Source organism: Xenopus tropicalis, chromosome 3 (assembly GCF_000004195.4).
Source record: "Xenopus tropicalis strain Nigerian chromosome 3, UCB_Xtro_10.0, whole genome shotgun sequence".
In the NCBI taxonomy this organism is placed as follows: domain Eukaryota; kingdom Metazoa; phylum Chordata; class Amphibia; order Anura; family Pipidae; genus Xenopus; species Xenopus tropicalis.
In genome coordinates this window covers 57,039,293-57,056,809 of record NC_030679.2, presented here as the reverse complement: position 1 = coordinate 57,056,809, position 17,517 = coordinate 57,039,293, and the positions used below count along the sequence as shown (strand labels likewise).

The following is a 17,517-nucleotide window of genomic DNA, read 5'->3' as shown; positions in this document are numbered from 1 at the left end:
GGTTATAAAGCCATTTCTAAAGCTTTGGGACTCCAGCGAACCACAGTGAGAGCCATTATCCACAAATGGCAAAAACATGGAACAGTGGTGAACCTTCCCAGGAGTGGCCGGCCGACCAAAATTACCCCAAGAGCGCAGAGACAACTCATCCGAGAGGCCACAAAAGACCCCAGGACAACATCTAAAGAACTGCAGGCCTCACTTGCCTCAATTAAGGTCAGTGTTCACGACTCCACCATAAGAAAGAGACTGGGCAAAAACGGCCTGCATGGCAGATTTCCAAGGCACAAACCACTTTTAAGCAAAAAGAACATTATGGCTCGTCTCAATTTTGCTAAAAAACATCTCAATGATTGCCAAGACTTTTGAGAAAATACCTTGTGGACCGACGAGACAAAAGTTGAACTTTTTGGAAGGTGCGTGTCCCGTTACATCTGGCGTAAAAGTAACACAGCATTTCAGAAAAAGAACATCATACCAACAGTAAAATATGGTGGTGGTAGTGTGATGGTCTGGGGTTGTTTTGCTGCTTCAGGACCTGGAAGGCTTGCTGTGATAGATGGAACCATGAATTCTACTGTCTACCAAAAAATCCTGAAGGAGAATGTCCGGCCATCTGTTCGTCAACTCAAGCTGAAGCGATCTTGGGTGCTGCAGCAGGACAATGACCCAAAACACACCAGCAAATCCACCTCTGAATGGCTGAAGAAAAACAAAATGAAGACTTTGGAGTGGCCTAGTCAAAGTCCTGACCTGAATCCTATTGAGATGTTGTGGCATGACCTTAAAAAGGCGGTTCATGCTAGAAAACCCTCAAATAAAGCTGAATTACAACAATTCTGCAAAGATGAGTGGGCCAAAATTCCTCCAGAGCGCTGTAAAAGACTCGTTGCAAGTTATCGCAAACGCTTGATTGCAGTTATTGCTGCTAAGGGTGGCCCAACCAGTTATTAGGTTCAGGGGGCAATTACTTTTTCACACAGGGCCATGTAGGTTTGGATTTTTTTTCTCCCTAAATAATAAAAACCCTCATTTAAAAACTGCATTTTGTGTTTACTTGTGTTATCTTTGACTAATAGTTAAATGTGTTTGATGATCAGAAACATTTTGTGTGACAAACATGCAAAAGAATAAGAAATCAGGAAGGGGGCAAATAGTTTTTCACACCACTGTATATATTGTCCATATAAAATGATATCTAAATTTAATAGGTTTCAAAGGAGATTTTACATAGTAGGTTAGGGGTCGCATGATATTGTGGAGTAAAGTGGCACAGGGTTCTTGTAATGCCTTTCCATTACAGGATTCAGGGGCGTAACTACCAGTGGTGGGTGGGGTGCGACTGAACCTGGGCTCAAACCCCCACTGGCCTGCTGGAGAAGAAAGAACTACACTACACATGCACCACTGCATATTGTAAGGTTGTAAGATATTTGTGTAGTTCACAGCAGCTAAAAATATACTGTATATTTTTAGAATGAAGCATAATGGCTGGATATGAAGAGAAGTCACTAATAATGTCTGAAGAGAATTCAGGTACTGATTTAAGCATATTTGAAATTGTGGGAAAATCAATAAACATTTGCCTGTGGAGGAACTTTGAAACTTTAAAGCAGTGGTTCTCAACCTGGGGGTCGAAAGACCCTTTCACAGGGGTTGCCTAGGACCATTGGAAACACATATTCCCAATGGTTTTAGGAATAATTTTATGGTTGGGGGTCACCACAACATGAGGAACTGTACTAAAGGGTCGTGACATTAGGAAGGTTGAGAACCACTGCCTTAAAGGGACAAATCAGAATGTTATGTTTGTGCCTAAAACCAGCATGTGAAGTTTGGTAGAGAATGAATTGGTAGAGTGAATATTCCTTGTCAATGTTTGAACTTTAAAAATGTTAAGGTTCTAACAGTCACACACACAGATGTCCCCTTGCCACCTCCCATTCACTTGAATGGAGGTCCCTGAATGCACCACTACATGGTTGAGCTAATGTGTTGGATCAATCTTGGGTACCACCAGCCAGTTCTGTGATGTTGCAGTGTCCAGTGTGGGAAGCCTTGCAAGCTCATAAAGGGAACATCATGGAGGTACCTTGGTACACCTTTGATTTGTATACACCTGCAATATTAAGAGTTGAATATCTCCATTGCTTTATGTTACACTTTTATTGCATGTGTTCTATTAAGCAGAAAAAAACAAAACAGCCACTGGCTGAAGCCTTTAGCTCTCTTTAGGTCACTATATCACTGTGGAATCTAGGACATCATGTGTCCCAGATGTAATTAACCTTTAACGTGGTATTCTAAATGAAATCTTTGCATACAAGTCCTTAAAACATAGAAAGTAGTATTAATTTCATCTATTTCTTTTTATTTTCCAAGGTTGCAACCAGGAGCTGCATGACAATCTCCAAAACCCTTTTATTTGCCCAAATGACTTTGAAAACAACAAGGTGCGTACAAACAAGAATTAAATGAAGGTTAACATAAAAGAAATTAGCCCTAGTAGAAAAGTTCAGCAGACAATGGCAGTTCATATTGGTGCCCTGTTTATTAATAGATTCTCTTTATGTATGAACATTTTTATTTGTAAAGAGCTACTTGCCCATGAAGAGCACAGTAGTCATACTAAAATGGACACATATAGAAAATAGAAATGAAAATTCACCACACCACTGGGGGTTGGGGATGATTCTTGGGATTCTGTACAGGGAGAAATAGGGTTGCCAGATGTCTGATTTTCACCTTGACAGCCTGGTTTTCAAATGGCTGTCTGCATGGAAACTGCCTGTCCAGATTTCCAAATTAGAAATCTTCAGAAGACTCTTAAAAGAATGACATGGCGATCAACCAATCACTGATTGCTGCCTCATAGTCCCCTCATAGACCCATCCACTAAATGGCCCTAGCAGCCACTATCTGACATCACCCACCCCACCTATAATGTCACCTTCCCCCTGCCCACATTACACAAGCTCAAATGGTGGCAGCCCTATGGGGGAAGCATGTGGAGAAGAATGAAGCATGGTAATTCTTGTGACTCCGCCATTAGCCCAATGCCCCTTGGGGAGAATAGTTTTAACTATTTCACTCAATTACAACACCACTTGGCTAAGATATATGGAAACTCTTTTGTCTCTTTAAAAAACATTGTTTTTACATGCGGTTACAGGAATACTATTATTGAGATTTAAAATTTAATTATGCAGATATTTGGCATCTCTATTCACTTTTTGGGCCTTTCTTACTGATATATACACAAATATGGAAATAATGCATCTTTAGCATGTGCGTGGGTGGTGTTTTGCTTTGGCCACATGCCTGGACTTCTCATACATTAAAATCCTTAAAATAATACACAAAAGAATAGTAATACATGAGGAAAATGCAGTTAGTTGGGGGTACCCAACTAAAATGTATAGAGAGAAACAGGATTCAGGCTTTATAACCATATGAGAAATGTAAGAGAAATGCCTATTAGTTCACAATAGACAATTTCAAGTCTATTTGACTTGTATTTTGTCTTTTATGGATGCAAACTGCAATACAGTCTAATTAACAAATCCTACAGAGATAAGTTAGATGCTTCATCTGTAGATAAATTCTTTGGTAAATAATCCATTTTTCTAGGACTGCATTAACCTAACCTACTGTATGCAAACTGATATTTCCAAGTGGTTACAGCACAACTTAGCAGCTATGGGAAGTGTTTGTTCCTGTGACCTACTCTTACTAGGCTGTACTGTAGACAAGATCTTTGAAAATCCCTGCTCTGATGTAGCTAAGCTAAATATTGGCACTTTAAAGAAGTCACATTTAGCGGGTGGAGAAGGGCTAAATACACACAAGTTAAATCAGTACATGATATTGAAAGAACAGTAATATAAATGCTATTTCCTTAACTACAGGAGAAACACTGGAAGTTGAAAGCCTGTGATAAAAGCACTTTGGCTTCCCGAGAGAAAGCTCAGCTACGCACAAAGAAACAAACCGCCTTAGAAACTGATATATCGGTTGAAGAATGTCAGATATCAACAAAAAGTGATCACAGCTGGACTCCTCCTGTTCCAAGAAGTGAGAGTTTTGCTAAGAGTAAATGGTGATAACATGGAAAACGGGTGGCTTTCATACTTCCCAGTACTTGTATGTAATTCTGGGCAGTGTTGTTCTGTATCTGAATTTACAGGTGTATTGGAATTATGTATGGACAAAATCAGCCTCATGATTTTCAGAATGCTAAAAGAAGTCATGTAGCTAATCAAATATATGTATTTATGGGTCTACAAAAAGGCATAGTGCTCCCTTTGCTTTGTTTTTTTTTAATACTATACAAGTTTTATAATTAATAATAATTAATTAATAATATTATAGGGGGAGACACATTTCAGCTTCCACAATAAAGAAGCACCCACTTTTGATCATTTGTGCACACCCATACACTTTTACATATTTACGTGCTATTTGGAGACAAGCACAGAGTTCACACAACAAGGATTCCGCCATTGCATGACAACCACATTTTCATACTCATATATGCACAATATACAATCTACACAAGTCTCTTTATTACCCTTAAAAAAATCTACAAATCCTACTGCATAAAAGAGGAGCCTGGAAATGAATATATTGAATAACTATGCTCTATTATTTGTGCAGATTTCTGCATTGAAAAGGAGTCTTTGCATAGTTACATACTTCAGAACAGACAGATGTTTCGTGAGCAGGTATTTCTTGTTAATCTTTTTCTATCAATCTCTCTCCAACTAGATAGATAGATTATAAATAGATTTCAGTAGCTCCATTAATATTTGCCACAGTGATCTCAGCATTTCATCACAGTAATATATGGCACCGCCAAAATGTAGGGGTTCCAGAATTTCATGACACAGTGGCCCTAGCAACATATGGCACAATTACTCCAGCATTTTGGTCTTAGAATTTCAATAAAAAGTAGCCCCAGCATATTATGAGACAGTCGCACCAGCATTTCATAGCTCAATGGTCCCAGCATATTAGAACAAGCATTTAAATGAGGCAATGGCCTAAGAAGCTTCAGCATACCATTTCCCCTCATTATCCTGCTACTTGTGTAATTCTGTCACTAGACAGAGCAAAGTGTGTGATTAAAAGTCACATTTTCCACTCTGTTCTGTCAAGTCCAAAATTGGAGTATTTTGTTAAATGTGTGTCCAGGTTAGATACCTAATGATACGCTGGTGCTGGTAAATGTAAATTAAATATTTAGATTTTTTTTAAATGGATTGGGAGTTTTTTATTTATACATAATTATATAGCACTTGTATATTATGCATTCCTCTACTGTTCAATACATTAACAAATACATTGGTATGGCACATACTCTTTTGTCCTTTTATTAAAGGACACATAAGTCTTTATATACCTGCCACTCAGTTAAAAGGTTAATATCAAGGCTGCAGCATCCTCTTAATTATTGAGAATTCTTTCTCCTGCTGCAACTCACTCAGCCCCCCTTATGAATTTGCTTTGGCTGTTGGCTAACTAAGCATGCTCAGTTCTTTCCAACTCTGCTCTAGCTGTGCACTCTGCTGGAGAAACATGTTTTTTCACCTATCCTTGTCTCATGAGCCCAGTTTAATTGATACAGTGCTCAATCAATGCAGAACTTTGTATCAAAGTAAGTTATGCCTGTGTAAGCCTGCATTCTACATTGCATAAACTTTACAGCACACATGTGCGGTTTGCAGATCTAAATGTCACTGAAGATTCCAGAGGGAAAATGGCTGCCAGGTGAAAGCTGCTATTTGTTTTGAATATATGCAGCACAAATGGTGTGGTTTGTGTGGGGGAGATATGCCCAACTACAAGGTAGGAAAATGTAGGTTTATATAACCTCTAAGGAATGTTTGTGGGTAAAATATATTGTGGAATTTCCCACTAACTCTATGTTACTTTTGTCCCAGTTTGCCGCAGATGTTAAAAAAAATGTCATCAAATCAATGGAAACAGCAGTTTTAAAAGAAGAGGAAAATGTAAAGTATGCTGAAAAAAGACTTGAGGAGCATGCTGCATTTTATGAAGATTATCTAGAAAAAAATAAGAGAAATAAAGTGGAAGCTTTTAAAATGTAAGAGCCGGTAACTGTTTTTGACATGTGCTTGTACCCCTGTTTATAATTTATATAATTTTGTTTATAATTTACCCTTGTGACTTTTAGAGCAAATCAAGAAATCAAAGCCATGCTAGAAACACATGCAGAAATACGGGGAAAAAATGCAGAACTTATGGCAATTAAGAGGTAAGCATAGAAATATTGGGAACATTCATTTATAGCTGTTTCATATTTAAATATTTATTTGTCATATTGGTGGACATGATTCTAAAAATTCTTAAAATTATGTTTTCTTATTGAGAAGAGCTGTTTGGAAGTTTTCACATACAGTTATGGGACCTGTTATCCAAAATGCACCGGACCTGGTGTTTTCCAAATAATGGGTCTTTTTATCATATCTACATCATAAGTCTACTAAAAAATCATTTAAACATTAAATAAACCCAATAGGATGGTTTTGTCTCCAATAAGGATTAATTATGTCAAGTACAAGTTATTGTTTATTACTACAGAGACAAAGAAATCATTTAAAACAAATCTTTAAGAATTTGAATTATTTTATTAAAATTGAGTTTATGGAAGATGCCCTTTAAAGCTCTCTGGATACAGGTTTGCAATTATCTGCCTATATAAACCAAATACCTGAATAAAACACCTATGTTCCTAATGGGAGCCTTCCAGATTACCCAGAAACTGTAAATATCATAAGCAGGTCTATAATATAGCCAATGAGACCAGGTGCTTCTATGGCACTGCAGGTTTATTTGCATACTTTGAATCAAAACATTTTAAAATAAAGTAAAAATACCTATTTAAATATAAAATAAAAATAATTAATTGTGCAATTACCAATAGCAGTCAAAAGTAATTCTTGCCACATATGATGCCTTTGTTAAGAATTAAAGTTGCAGGGTACATTTGCATTTAACATAAGCCTAACAAATGCAGCAAATGAAAAATCTTGCTCTTACTATTATTATTCTGCCTATAAGACAGAGCTTAAATTAGAACTAACTTTCAGTTTAATTGCATTGCTTTTATAAATGTGGAATATCTAGTTAATTTATTCATCTCCTGTTTAAAAAATATTGGTGTTAACAAATGCGCTACTATACTACAAAAATGTGCAATGTGTGTTTAAATCATGCTGTTGACTTTTTACATTAAACATTAACTTGTGCAGAAGAATAAAGAACTTAGAGCCAGAGTTGCTAATTTAGTGAATATATAGAATGCAGTAACTCTAATACTTCAGTGTAACAATGAAACTGGGTAAAATAGATAGACTGTGCAAAATAAAAAATGTTTTCAATATAGTTAGTTAGGCGAAATTGTAATCTATAAAGGCTGGAATGAGCAGATGTCTAACATAATAGCCAGAACTCTACTTCCTCCTTTACAGCTCTCTAAAGTCAGTAACCAATCAGTGACTAGAGGGGGGGGCCATATGGGACATAAATGTTCTGTTTGTTTGCATTTGAATCTGACCTGTGTGCTCACAAACTAACTGAACAGTTATTGTCCCATGAGCCCCCCCCCCTAAAGTCACTGACTAAGAGGTTAGAGAGCTGTAAGCAGGAAGTAGTGTTATGGCCATTAGCCTTCATAGATTACATTTTTGCCTAACTAACTATATTAGAAATATTTTTTATTTTGCGCAGTCTATCCATTTTACACTAAATTGTTCCTTTTTGATACACTGGTATACAAAAATGGGGGGGTCTGATGTGATTACACATACTATCTGTTCAGTGACATTATGCAATGTGAAGAGTCATTAAAGGAATACAAGCTGTATGAAGAATTCCTCAGACTTTTTGCCCCACCTGAATGGCAAGAAAGTGAAAATCAAAGGCGATTAAGTAGGCAACAGGCTAAAAAAGAAGAAAAAGAAAAAAGACTCTCTCTGGTATTGCCGCCAATACAAAAGGGTAAGTGATTAATCTATAATTTTAATTAAAAAAAGGCATAAAAAAGACTTGAAATAATGGCCTTAACATATGAATTAAAGAAAGGGTAGGATAATAACTCTGTACTAAAATGAAGTTGGTACTAGGCATAACAAATATACAAAGTTGCTAGAAATGCCACTTTCCAATTCACAAGTCAACAAGGAAAGACATAAATCTATCAATAGTGAAATTGTTTTAAATATCCGAATATGCCCCCAGTTGCTCCCCATCTTCTTTTCTGTTGATTCCCTAAACATGCTCTGTGCTACTGTCAGTTACTGAGCTTAGGGACCAACTCACAATATCCTGGATATACTGGATATCACGATATAAGGCTGATTAGTAATTAATTCAGATCCTCATTATATGGCAGCTCTGAAATCCGTGCAATTATCATTCTAAGTTAATAACCTGCCCTTTAGCATCAGCATATATGACAGAGGAAGCTCATTTTCTGCTTAATGATTTGTGACAACCCCTAAGCTTAGCTTCTCAATAGCTGCCCAGAGTTCACTGAGCATGTGCGTGTCGCTGAGACTTCTACCAGAATCCAAAATAGTGATCCTAAGTAGGCAACTGTAGCAACCAATAAGCACAAGATAATGCACACACATTACATACTGGGTGTCTTGTGTGTAGTCTCTGACTCACTGCTAGATAAAGCTGGTAAAGCTAAGATGATTTGACTCTTTGTAAGCCATAAAAATATGAGGGAGACATATAGATTAATAAACGATTAGGTGACTAAATATTAGCAAAACCAAGAATAAATATAATTAAAATTTACAAGTTAGTTCATTGTAGAATTATAATGTAACACTATGTTCCATAGTGTTTTATTACATAGACTATGGAAATGATTGGAAGTGTGTGTATTTTTTTTTTACATTACCTTTTTACATTACCTGTCTACATTATAAATCTGACCTTTCACAGCTGGGTTAGTATTTTGTTCTGTAAAGGTATAACGGCATTTCCATCCCTTTAGAAACAATGAGCAGAAAATTAATGAGAAAATATAGTTCAAGGAGCCACCATAACACCCGCATCTCCAACACCGAGAGACAGCCTCCAAGGTAGTTGTACAATAGCTCTTGTAAACTTTCTCCTTTGCCCTGTAAAACATCTGCTTTATTGCAAGCAAAACACTTGCTATACATTTTCTTTTTCTGGCTCTACATCTCTGACTTTGTTCTAGAAGCTGCTTTCACTATGGTTGGGTTTCCGTCACTCATAATATGGCACTGCTCTCTTCTGATTTACACTTTTAATCCACTCTCCCATCCCTTCTTTTAGTTTGGCTGTATCACTTTGCTTCCTAGCACTAATATTGGCCAGAAAACAGATAAGTAGATGAATGAAGCTGCATCTCCACTTTACTGTAATGGCCTCTCATACAGTATCCTTCTAATTGGCCACAGGCCAATCAGTCATATACCATGCAGGATTATTTAATGTATGGCTGCCATAGGGACCAAATCTTATGTTCTAACCCATGGGTTACAAACCATTATGGGGAGATTTAATAAAACTATTTTTTTCAGATTTATATTTGTTTGAAACCATGTAAAAACTCATTTCCAGGAATGGCAGATTTATAAAAAAATCAGAACTGAAAAACCACAAACGAAAAGTCTGGGAAAAGTCGCAAAAGCACACAAAAGCCAGCATAAAAAAACCTGAAAACCTCTAAAACCATGAAGAAAAATTGGGGTTTTCATCAACAAAAGCCTGATCCGAAAAAGTCACGTTTAGGTTTAGCAAATGCCAGGGATGCACTGCATCCAGGATTCAGCCAAGATTTTGCCTTTTTCAGCAGGATTCGGCTAAATCCATGCCTCTGGCCAAACCGAATCCAAATTCTTAAAATCGCGTTACTTGTGTCACATAAACATGAAAGTTGAACATTTTCTCTTTAGCCCTTCCTTATCCCAATTTACATATGCAAATTAGGATTTGATTTGGTATTCGGCCAAATCTTTTGCAAAGGATTTGGGAATTGGCCGGATCCTTAAATAGCAGCATCCATACTAGCCTCCCTAGTAAGTGCCCCCTTAAAGGAGAAGGAAAGGCTAATAAAGAGTTAATCCCAAGCTGCAGGCATACCTTCAGTTCTCTCAATAGTGCCCTTAAGTCTCCCCATACTTCACCCCTTCAGAAGATCAGAAGCCAAACAGAGAAAAAAAACGCTGAGCTGGGTAGAGAAGATTCCCATAATCCATCACTCCTCCAAGACTTAGAGACTTGTTACTGCAGGCGGCGCATGCGCAGAGGGCAGAAGCGCCCGGTTGCCATGGCGACGCAGCATCGCTGAGCTCTGTGACAAGCAGGAGGGGGAAGCGGGGGGGGCAGGTGCTGCGAGCGGCGAGGGTTTGTGGCAGGAGTGGGGGTTTGTGGAGCTTGGGGGGGTTTGTGGCAGGAGCGGGGAGGAGCGGTGAGGTTTGTGGAGCTGCAGAAACTTTGTGACAGGAGCAGGGAGCTGGCTTGTGCTTTTCAGCCCATACAGACACGCTGGACAAGATGGCGGCGCCGTTCACTGAAACAAGTATGTAGTTTCTAGTATGTGTATCTCTGTAAATCTTTCATTAGGCAAGCCAGGAATATAGCGTTTTTACACAGCAATAGTAGTACTATTTAATATTGTGCTTAATAAATTTTGCCTTTCCTTCTCCTTTAAGTTAGAAGAAAAGTACATTAATCCTTTGCTAAGAAATTATAACACCCTAGTGATTTTGTCAAATTATCTTTTGGTCTAGGACTCCATATCAGATCTTTACAGATGACACAAATGAGGATTTACACACTGATGAGGTAATTCTTGAATACAACTATACATAGGAAAATGTACATAATCTATCTGTACAACTAGCCCGGTTATTCTACAGCAGGGCATAGGCTTTATCCCATGAAGACAATGCATTTTACCATTTTGTGGCTTTAGGGTGAAGACACCCAGAGCTACTAGTAGCAGTTACTTGTCGTGGCTACAAATATAGACAATGCTGCTCATTTACTGATAATTGTCCCTGTGCGTATTTTAGCAGAGGCAATTCTAAGTATTGTCTATGGCAGGGTATTTTCTGGTGTTTAGTAGCTGTAAAAAAGTAGCTGTGTGTGTCTTCACCCTTAGGGGCACATTTACGAATCCACGAATCCGAATCACAAATGGGAAAAAATCATATTGGAAACGAAAATTTCGGAAGATCGCAAATATCACTAAAATGCTTACGAAAAAATCGTATTAGTCACGATAATATCGTACTGGCGATCCGAAAGTCACAAAATTTTCGTACCAAACAATTGTAAACAGCGGTAAAACCTTTCCGATTTTTTCGTGCAAACGTCCGAAAAAGTCGTGTGGACGCCCGAAAAAATCGGCAAAAATACGATCGGATCGTTCGCATGAACGCTCGAGCGTTCGTGCTTTTTTAAATGTGCCCCTTAGTGTATCAGACTACTACTAGATTTTGTTCATACAACAGCAATATGTCACTATGTGTTTCTGATGGCAAATATATGATGTTCATATAAAAGCTATATATATGAGGTTCATAACCAGAATGACAAGATCCCAGGTTCTTTGCTTTCACCTTGCCCACCCCTTGCTTTTCAAGCCACCCCTTCATCATTTAATCAAGCCTCAAACCATCTTCAGTCTCCTTACATAATACATATCTTCCTTTTTTCCATATTCTCCTCTTCCATCACATTTTATTCATAATCTCTCAATGCCCTTACTCTTCCTCTCTTCTATTCCTTCTGCCATTGATATGATTATGCTGATAAACATTTTTGTGAATATTTATGCTCAGGCCCAGCACCTAAGAGACACCCTATATTCTGTATTTGTTAGGTATACATAACTCAAACATTCCTGTTTCTTAGGAACCAGAGTTGTATTTTACACATCCACAGCAACTTCTTCAATTGTATGCAGAACTAGAAGATGAATATATTGCTCTAAGTAGAAACTTTCAGGAATTTGATGAAAGTGTCCAAGAACCCCAGGAACAGGTTCTACACATGCAGGAAAAAATGTGAGTTGATTTACTTTAGGGTTGTAAACCCTGATCATGCTACTATTAGATACAAAAAGGATAGAAGTAAACAGGTTTATGCCATATATACAGTACCTTGCAAAAGAATTTGCTGATGCTACAATGTTGTGTTATTTATTTATTACAAAGGACTGAAACTTAAAATTAGTTTTTTTAATTTTAGATTGTTTAAGGTTCCAAAAAAAACTTATGAAAAAAGGCATGCATTTTGCATAATTGTTCAATCCCTATTATAATATTTTGTAGCATCACCTTTTGCAGTGAAATAGTTTTGATTCCAGTGCCTGCTGAAGATGGGCAGGCCCACAGAATGATTCCACCACTGCCATACTTAGCTAGATGTATTTGTATAACAGCACAGAAAGCAGCATACTCTGCATAAGAATTAATAATCAGCCCTCTAGCCTCAGTTTCTATGACAGATGTAACCTCACATTTTACTGTTTTCCTACCAACCCCTGAGCTGCTCCCAATCATAATAGATGACCAAACATGATCATAAGATGAGCAGTTGCTGTGGACATTTTTAAAGGCATATAAATACAAGAGTACAAACCCAACAGAAATACAGAATTTGTGAATTCATGGTTCATTATTGTTATAGGGTTGTAAAGCTTTTAGGGAGGTAAAGTAAACTCAGTATTTAAATGTATTTATTTAAAATACAGAATTTCTATATTGCCACATATATTGGACTTTAGTTCTCCTTTACACAGTTTTCTCAACTACAGTTAGGTATAATAATTAATTCTTGACCTTTAGGAATAAAACAATCTATACTGCCACAAACCGGAAGGCTTTGCTTATTGAGGCCTGTACCAGAGAAGAGGAAAAAATCAAAGATTTAGAACATAAAGTTGAGATATTTTCCTGCAGAGAACAGGTAAATCCTGTCTAATTAATAGGAAATACTTGGTTTCAAGAAATAGTACCATCATTACATCACAAGAATGAATTATTTTTAAAAAACAGGACAGAATGTTAGCAACGCTGAATACAAAGGTTTCAGAGGTGTACAGAATATGCTTTGGGGATATGGAAGATACTCTAAGCACACTGCATATGTTAGCAAATATTGAGCTCTATGCGGGGGAACTGTGTGATAAATTAGAATCCATGCCAAAGGCTACTGTCCATGCTGAAAAAAAAACCAAACGAAAGGAACGTATAATGAGGTAACTATAAGCATGTCAAGATCATTGTCCTGAATGTAATGGGCTTATTTATCAATTTTGAGTTTCTTCATTCGAGCTTGTTTTTCTAAAGCAAATGAACTTGCATATCGAATGGTTGCTTATTTATTAATAAGGAAAACGTGTTTGAATAAAAAACTGGAGTATCTCAAATTTTACAAGCTCGAATTTGAGAATATGCCTATGACAACTCCCACTAACTTCTATAGAAACTCACAAGCTTTCAGATGGCATATTTTGACATACAAGTTATTGGGTCTTTTGCAATTAGTAAATACCAGACATTAGAGTTTCCAAACCATAACTCAAATTTAAAAAAAAAAAAACTTGATTCAAAACTTGAATCAAGAAAAAGAAATCAAACTCAACCGTTGATAAATCACATCCTTATTAGCTGCACGTTCCCATGTACGGCCAGCTTTACCCACAGCAATCACCCTCCAATCCACTACATTTCATAGCTTTCCTTAAAAGTGCAAGTTTCATTTAACTTAAAGGAACAGTAACACCAAAAAATGAAAGTGTTTTAAAGTAATTGAAATATAACGTACTGTGGCCTTGCACTGGTAAAACTGGCGTGTTTGCTTCAGGAATACTACTATAGTTTATATAAATACGCTGCTGAGTAGCCATGGGGGCAGCCATTGAAGCTGGAAAAAAGGAGAAAAGGCACAGGTTACATAGCAAATAACAGATAAGACACCATTATATTCTACAGGGTTTATCTGTTAGCTGCTATATAACCTGTGCCTTTTCTTCTTTTGAATGGCTGCCCCCATGGCTACACACCAGGGTTTATATAAACTCTAGTAATGTTTCTGAAGCAAACACACAACTTTTACCAGTGCAGGGCAGCAGTACATTATAGTTTAATTTCTTTGAAATATATACATTTTTTGGTGTTACTGTTCCTTTAAGATCTCTCACTTGTGTTGTGTTATACTGGTTGAATTGATACAGGGCCCAAGATGAGAAATGTAGACTACAAATGCAAACTCAGGAAATGCACATACGCCGTGCCATAGGGAGAGCGATGACAGAGTCAAAGAAAAAGGTATGAAATATTGTATTTGCTATCATGTTTTAATTAGGACACTGAAATATAGTAAAGAATCCCCGATTTTAAAGGAATACGGTCATGGGAAAACATTTTTTCAAAACGCACCAGTTAATAGAGCTTCTCCAGAATTGAAATCTGTTTTTCAAAAACACAGATTTTTTTTATATTTAATTTTGAAATGTCACATGGGGCTAGCTATATTCTTTACTTCCCAGGGTGCCACAGCAATGTGACCTGTGCTCTGATAAACTTCATATCACCCCTCCTCTCTTTCCCAGTAGCAGTTCTAATGTGTACCGCTGGCTCCTTCTGAAAGCTCAGGCACAATGCACTGAGATGGCTGCCTACACACCAATATTACAACTAAAAATACATTTGTTGGTTCAAGAATAACATTTTAAATGGTAGAGTGAATTATTTGCAATGTAAACAGTGAAATTTAGAAAATAAAAAGTACACCATAAAAATCATGACAAATCCCATTAAAAAAAATAAAGTAAATCCACAATGAAAATTTCTGGATACAATTTTTGCTTTAGTGTCAGCTTCCAATTTCTTTGAGCTTGCACCTAGGTGGCATTAATCTTATGTCTGCTATAGTAAAGGGGTTGTGAAGTAAACCAGCTTTTGAGTGGATGTTTTAACCTGTGCATGATGTTGCTGGAGGGAGGGGGTCATACAAATCTGCTATCTGTGAGAAGTAGTATAGCACCCCTATGTATTAGTACAGGTACTGGATCCCTTATCCAGAAACCCGTTATCTAGAAAGTTCAGAATTATAGAGACCATCTTCCATAGACTCCATTAAAGGAAAATTATTCTAATTTTTAAAAATGATTTCCTTTTTCTCTGTAATAATAAAAGAGTACCTTGTACTTGATCCCAACTGAGATATAATTAATCCTTATTGGAGGCAAAACAAGCCTATTGGGTTTATTAATTATTTAAATGATTTTTAGCAAATTGCAAAGATCCAAATTACAGAAAGATCCCTTATCCGGAAAACCCCAGGTCCCGAGCATTCTGGATAACAGGTCCCATACATGTACTAACAAAAAACCTAAAGATCTCACTTCAGCTTTAGTATTCAGCAAATGCTATGTCCCAGTGATGTAGGAGAGTGTCCGATAACCGTGTGAGAGCTAAACGAATTGGCTAGAGAGCATACAAATAAGCTTACACCAATATAACAAAAGTCTCAAACCAACCCCATATTTATGGATGTGGTATAGATATATTTACCTAAAGTAAAAAGCTCTTAGATGTAATTTGCTCCAAACAACTAGAAATCATCCTTGCAGCAAAATGTCAACTTGTAAGCCAGCAACCTTTCCTATACAGGAAAAGCACATTTGCACTTCAGAATTTCTAAGCCCTAGGATATATGATTTTTTTATTCTAGCAGTAAGGCTCGGATCTCATTAAAGACCCTTTGTATGAGTAAGGCAGACAACAGAAAAGGGACAAACCGTAAAGAAGAGCGCATATATTTAATCATCTTCCACTGTTCACAGTAATCTAGTTTGCAGAGTGGGACTTAGTAAGAACATTGCATCTCTTTTCTGTTAAGATGTGATGAATAAAGGCGGCCTTACACGGTAAGATTTGCTTGTTTGGCGAGGATGCCAAACAAGCAAATCTTTCCCGATATGCCCACCTTGGGTGGGTGATATTGTGCTAATGCGATCGTTTGGCCCTAGGACCAACAATCACATTGCAACAACAGGGACAGTAAAAGTCAGAGCGAAGATGGCATCAAAGAGCTGATGCTGACTCTGAGGCCTGTCAAAGGGCCCCATATACAGGCAGATTAGCTGCTAATTCGAACTTAAGGACCCAAATCGGCAGCAGAAATCTGCCCGTGTTTGGCAACCTTAAAGGGATATGGTCATGATTTTTATGGTATACTTTTTATTTCTAAATTACACTGTTTAGATAGCAATGAATTCACTCATTGTACCAGAATCAGAGATTTCAGTAGCCAGCACTACACATTAGATAACCTATTGTTTCTCCTACTCCCATGTAACTGGAGGGGGCCCAAGCCAGACTTGGATTTCTTACTATTGAGTGCTATTCTGTTATCTACTGGGAGCTGCTGTCTTGCTACCTTCCCATTGTTCTGCTGATCGGCTGCTGGGAGGGGGGTGATATCACTCCAACTTGCAGCTCAGCAGTAAAGTGTGACTGAAGTTTATCAGTACAGGTCACATGGCTGTGGCACCCTGGGAAATAAAGAATATGGCTAGCCTTGTGAAATTTCAAAATTAAATATAAAAAAAATCAGTTTGTTTTTAAAGAACAGATTTCAATGCAGGCTTCTGTTGGAGAAGCTCTATTAACTGATGTGTTTTGAAAAAAAAAAAAAACATGTTTTCCCATGACAGTATTACTTTAAGTTCCTGCTCTATCCGTAAAGCTAATTACTGCAAAAGATAATCAATTTCTGTATCTGTCTATAGTGACTAGTGTTTTTCAAGCACATAAATGTTAAATAACAGTACTTGGGTAAAGGGGGATGCATCAGAAAGGCACATGAATGTTTAGTAGAGAGAAGGAGAAAATTACATTCTGGCCATTAAAGATAGCGGCTGCTATAGCTTGCCTGATTTGGAAGAACCTAGGGAGGTGAGTGCAGTGCTACAAATACACATTGATAAACTATAACAGTGGTTCAGGAGATGGGGTGAAGAGCAGTGACTGGACAGTTACTCTATATACAAGGGTTATTTTAGTTTTCCTTTAAATACAACCTGCTTTATATGGTAAAATCTTGAAAAAAATGTCTTAGTTCAGTAATCCAAAGCAAACAATCAGCAGTTCGCATTTACAGGCTTGCTGCAGTTAGAATATGAAAGTTCCTGGTTTGTTGCTGAAAGCACCATAACACACAAAGCAGCAATTGGATATGTACCGCAAATAACTTTTCCCCTTTCAACAGATAGGAAGAAAGTTAATGAAGCGTTCTGAGCCTCCATCAAGTAAAGTGATTAGAAGTGATGTTGCTAATGCAAAAATTCTAGAAGAACAACTGTATTTCTTCTCATAGGCTACCTAGCAATTATTCCAACAATAATGGATGGTTTCATTACTGACATTTGTTGTACCTAAAATAAAGGGCTGTTGTATGCAAAGCTTTATTACCATTATCTGTGCAAAGGTC

The 17,517-nt window shown here is 37.3% G+C and overlaps 1 protein-coding gene across 1 annotated transcript; it reads left to right on the top strand.

Moving 5' to 3' along the window:
• Positions 1-1,474: 1,474 nt before the first annotated feature.
• ccdc38 (coiled-coil domain containing 38) lies at positions 1,475-17,488 on the top strand. The gene is made up of 14 exons (XM_031898914.1): positions 1,475-1,536; positions 2,383-2,453; positions 3,909-4,074; positions 4,657-4,724; positions 5,943-6,106; positions 6,197-6,277; positions 7,844-8,022; positions 9,032-9,119; positions 10,800-10,854; positions 11,929-12,080; positions 12,864-12,984; positions 13,074-13,276; positions 14,255-14,348; positions 17,296-17,488. Exons 1-14 carry the CDS (start codon positions 1,488-1,490, stop codon positions 17,401-17,403), a joined length of 1,599 nt encoding a protein of 532 aa, XP_031754774.1. The 5' UTR covers positions 1,475-1,487; the 3' UTR covers positions 17,404-17,488.
• Positions 17,489-17,517: the final 29 nt, after the last annotated feature.

What these genes read in the sequence shown, in the direction of transcription:
- ccdc38 (XM_031898914.1), top strand. Translation starts at nt 1,488, where the DNA reads ATGGCTGGATATGAAGAGAAGTCACTAATAATGTCTGAAGAGAATTCA. An exon ending in ACCGAGAGACAGCCTCCAAG is followed by an intron (nt 9,120 to 10,799) that starts GTAGTTGTACAA and finishes CTTTTGGTCTAG; the next exon opens with GACTCCATATCAGATCTTTA. An exon ending in AGGATTTACACACTGATGAG is followed by an intron (nt 10,855 to 11,928) that starts GTAATTCTTGAA and finishes CCTGTTTCTTAG; the next exon opens with GAACCAGAGTTGTATTTTAC.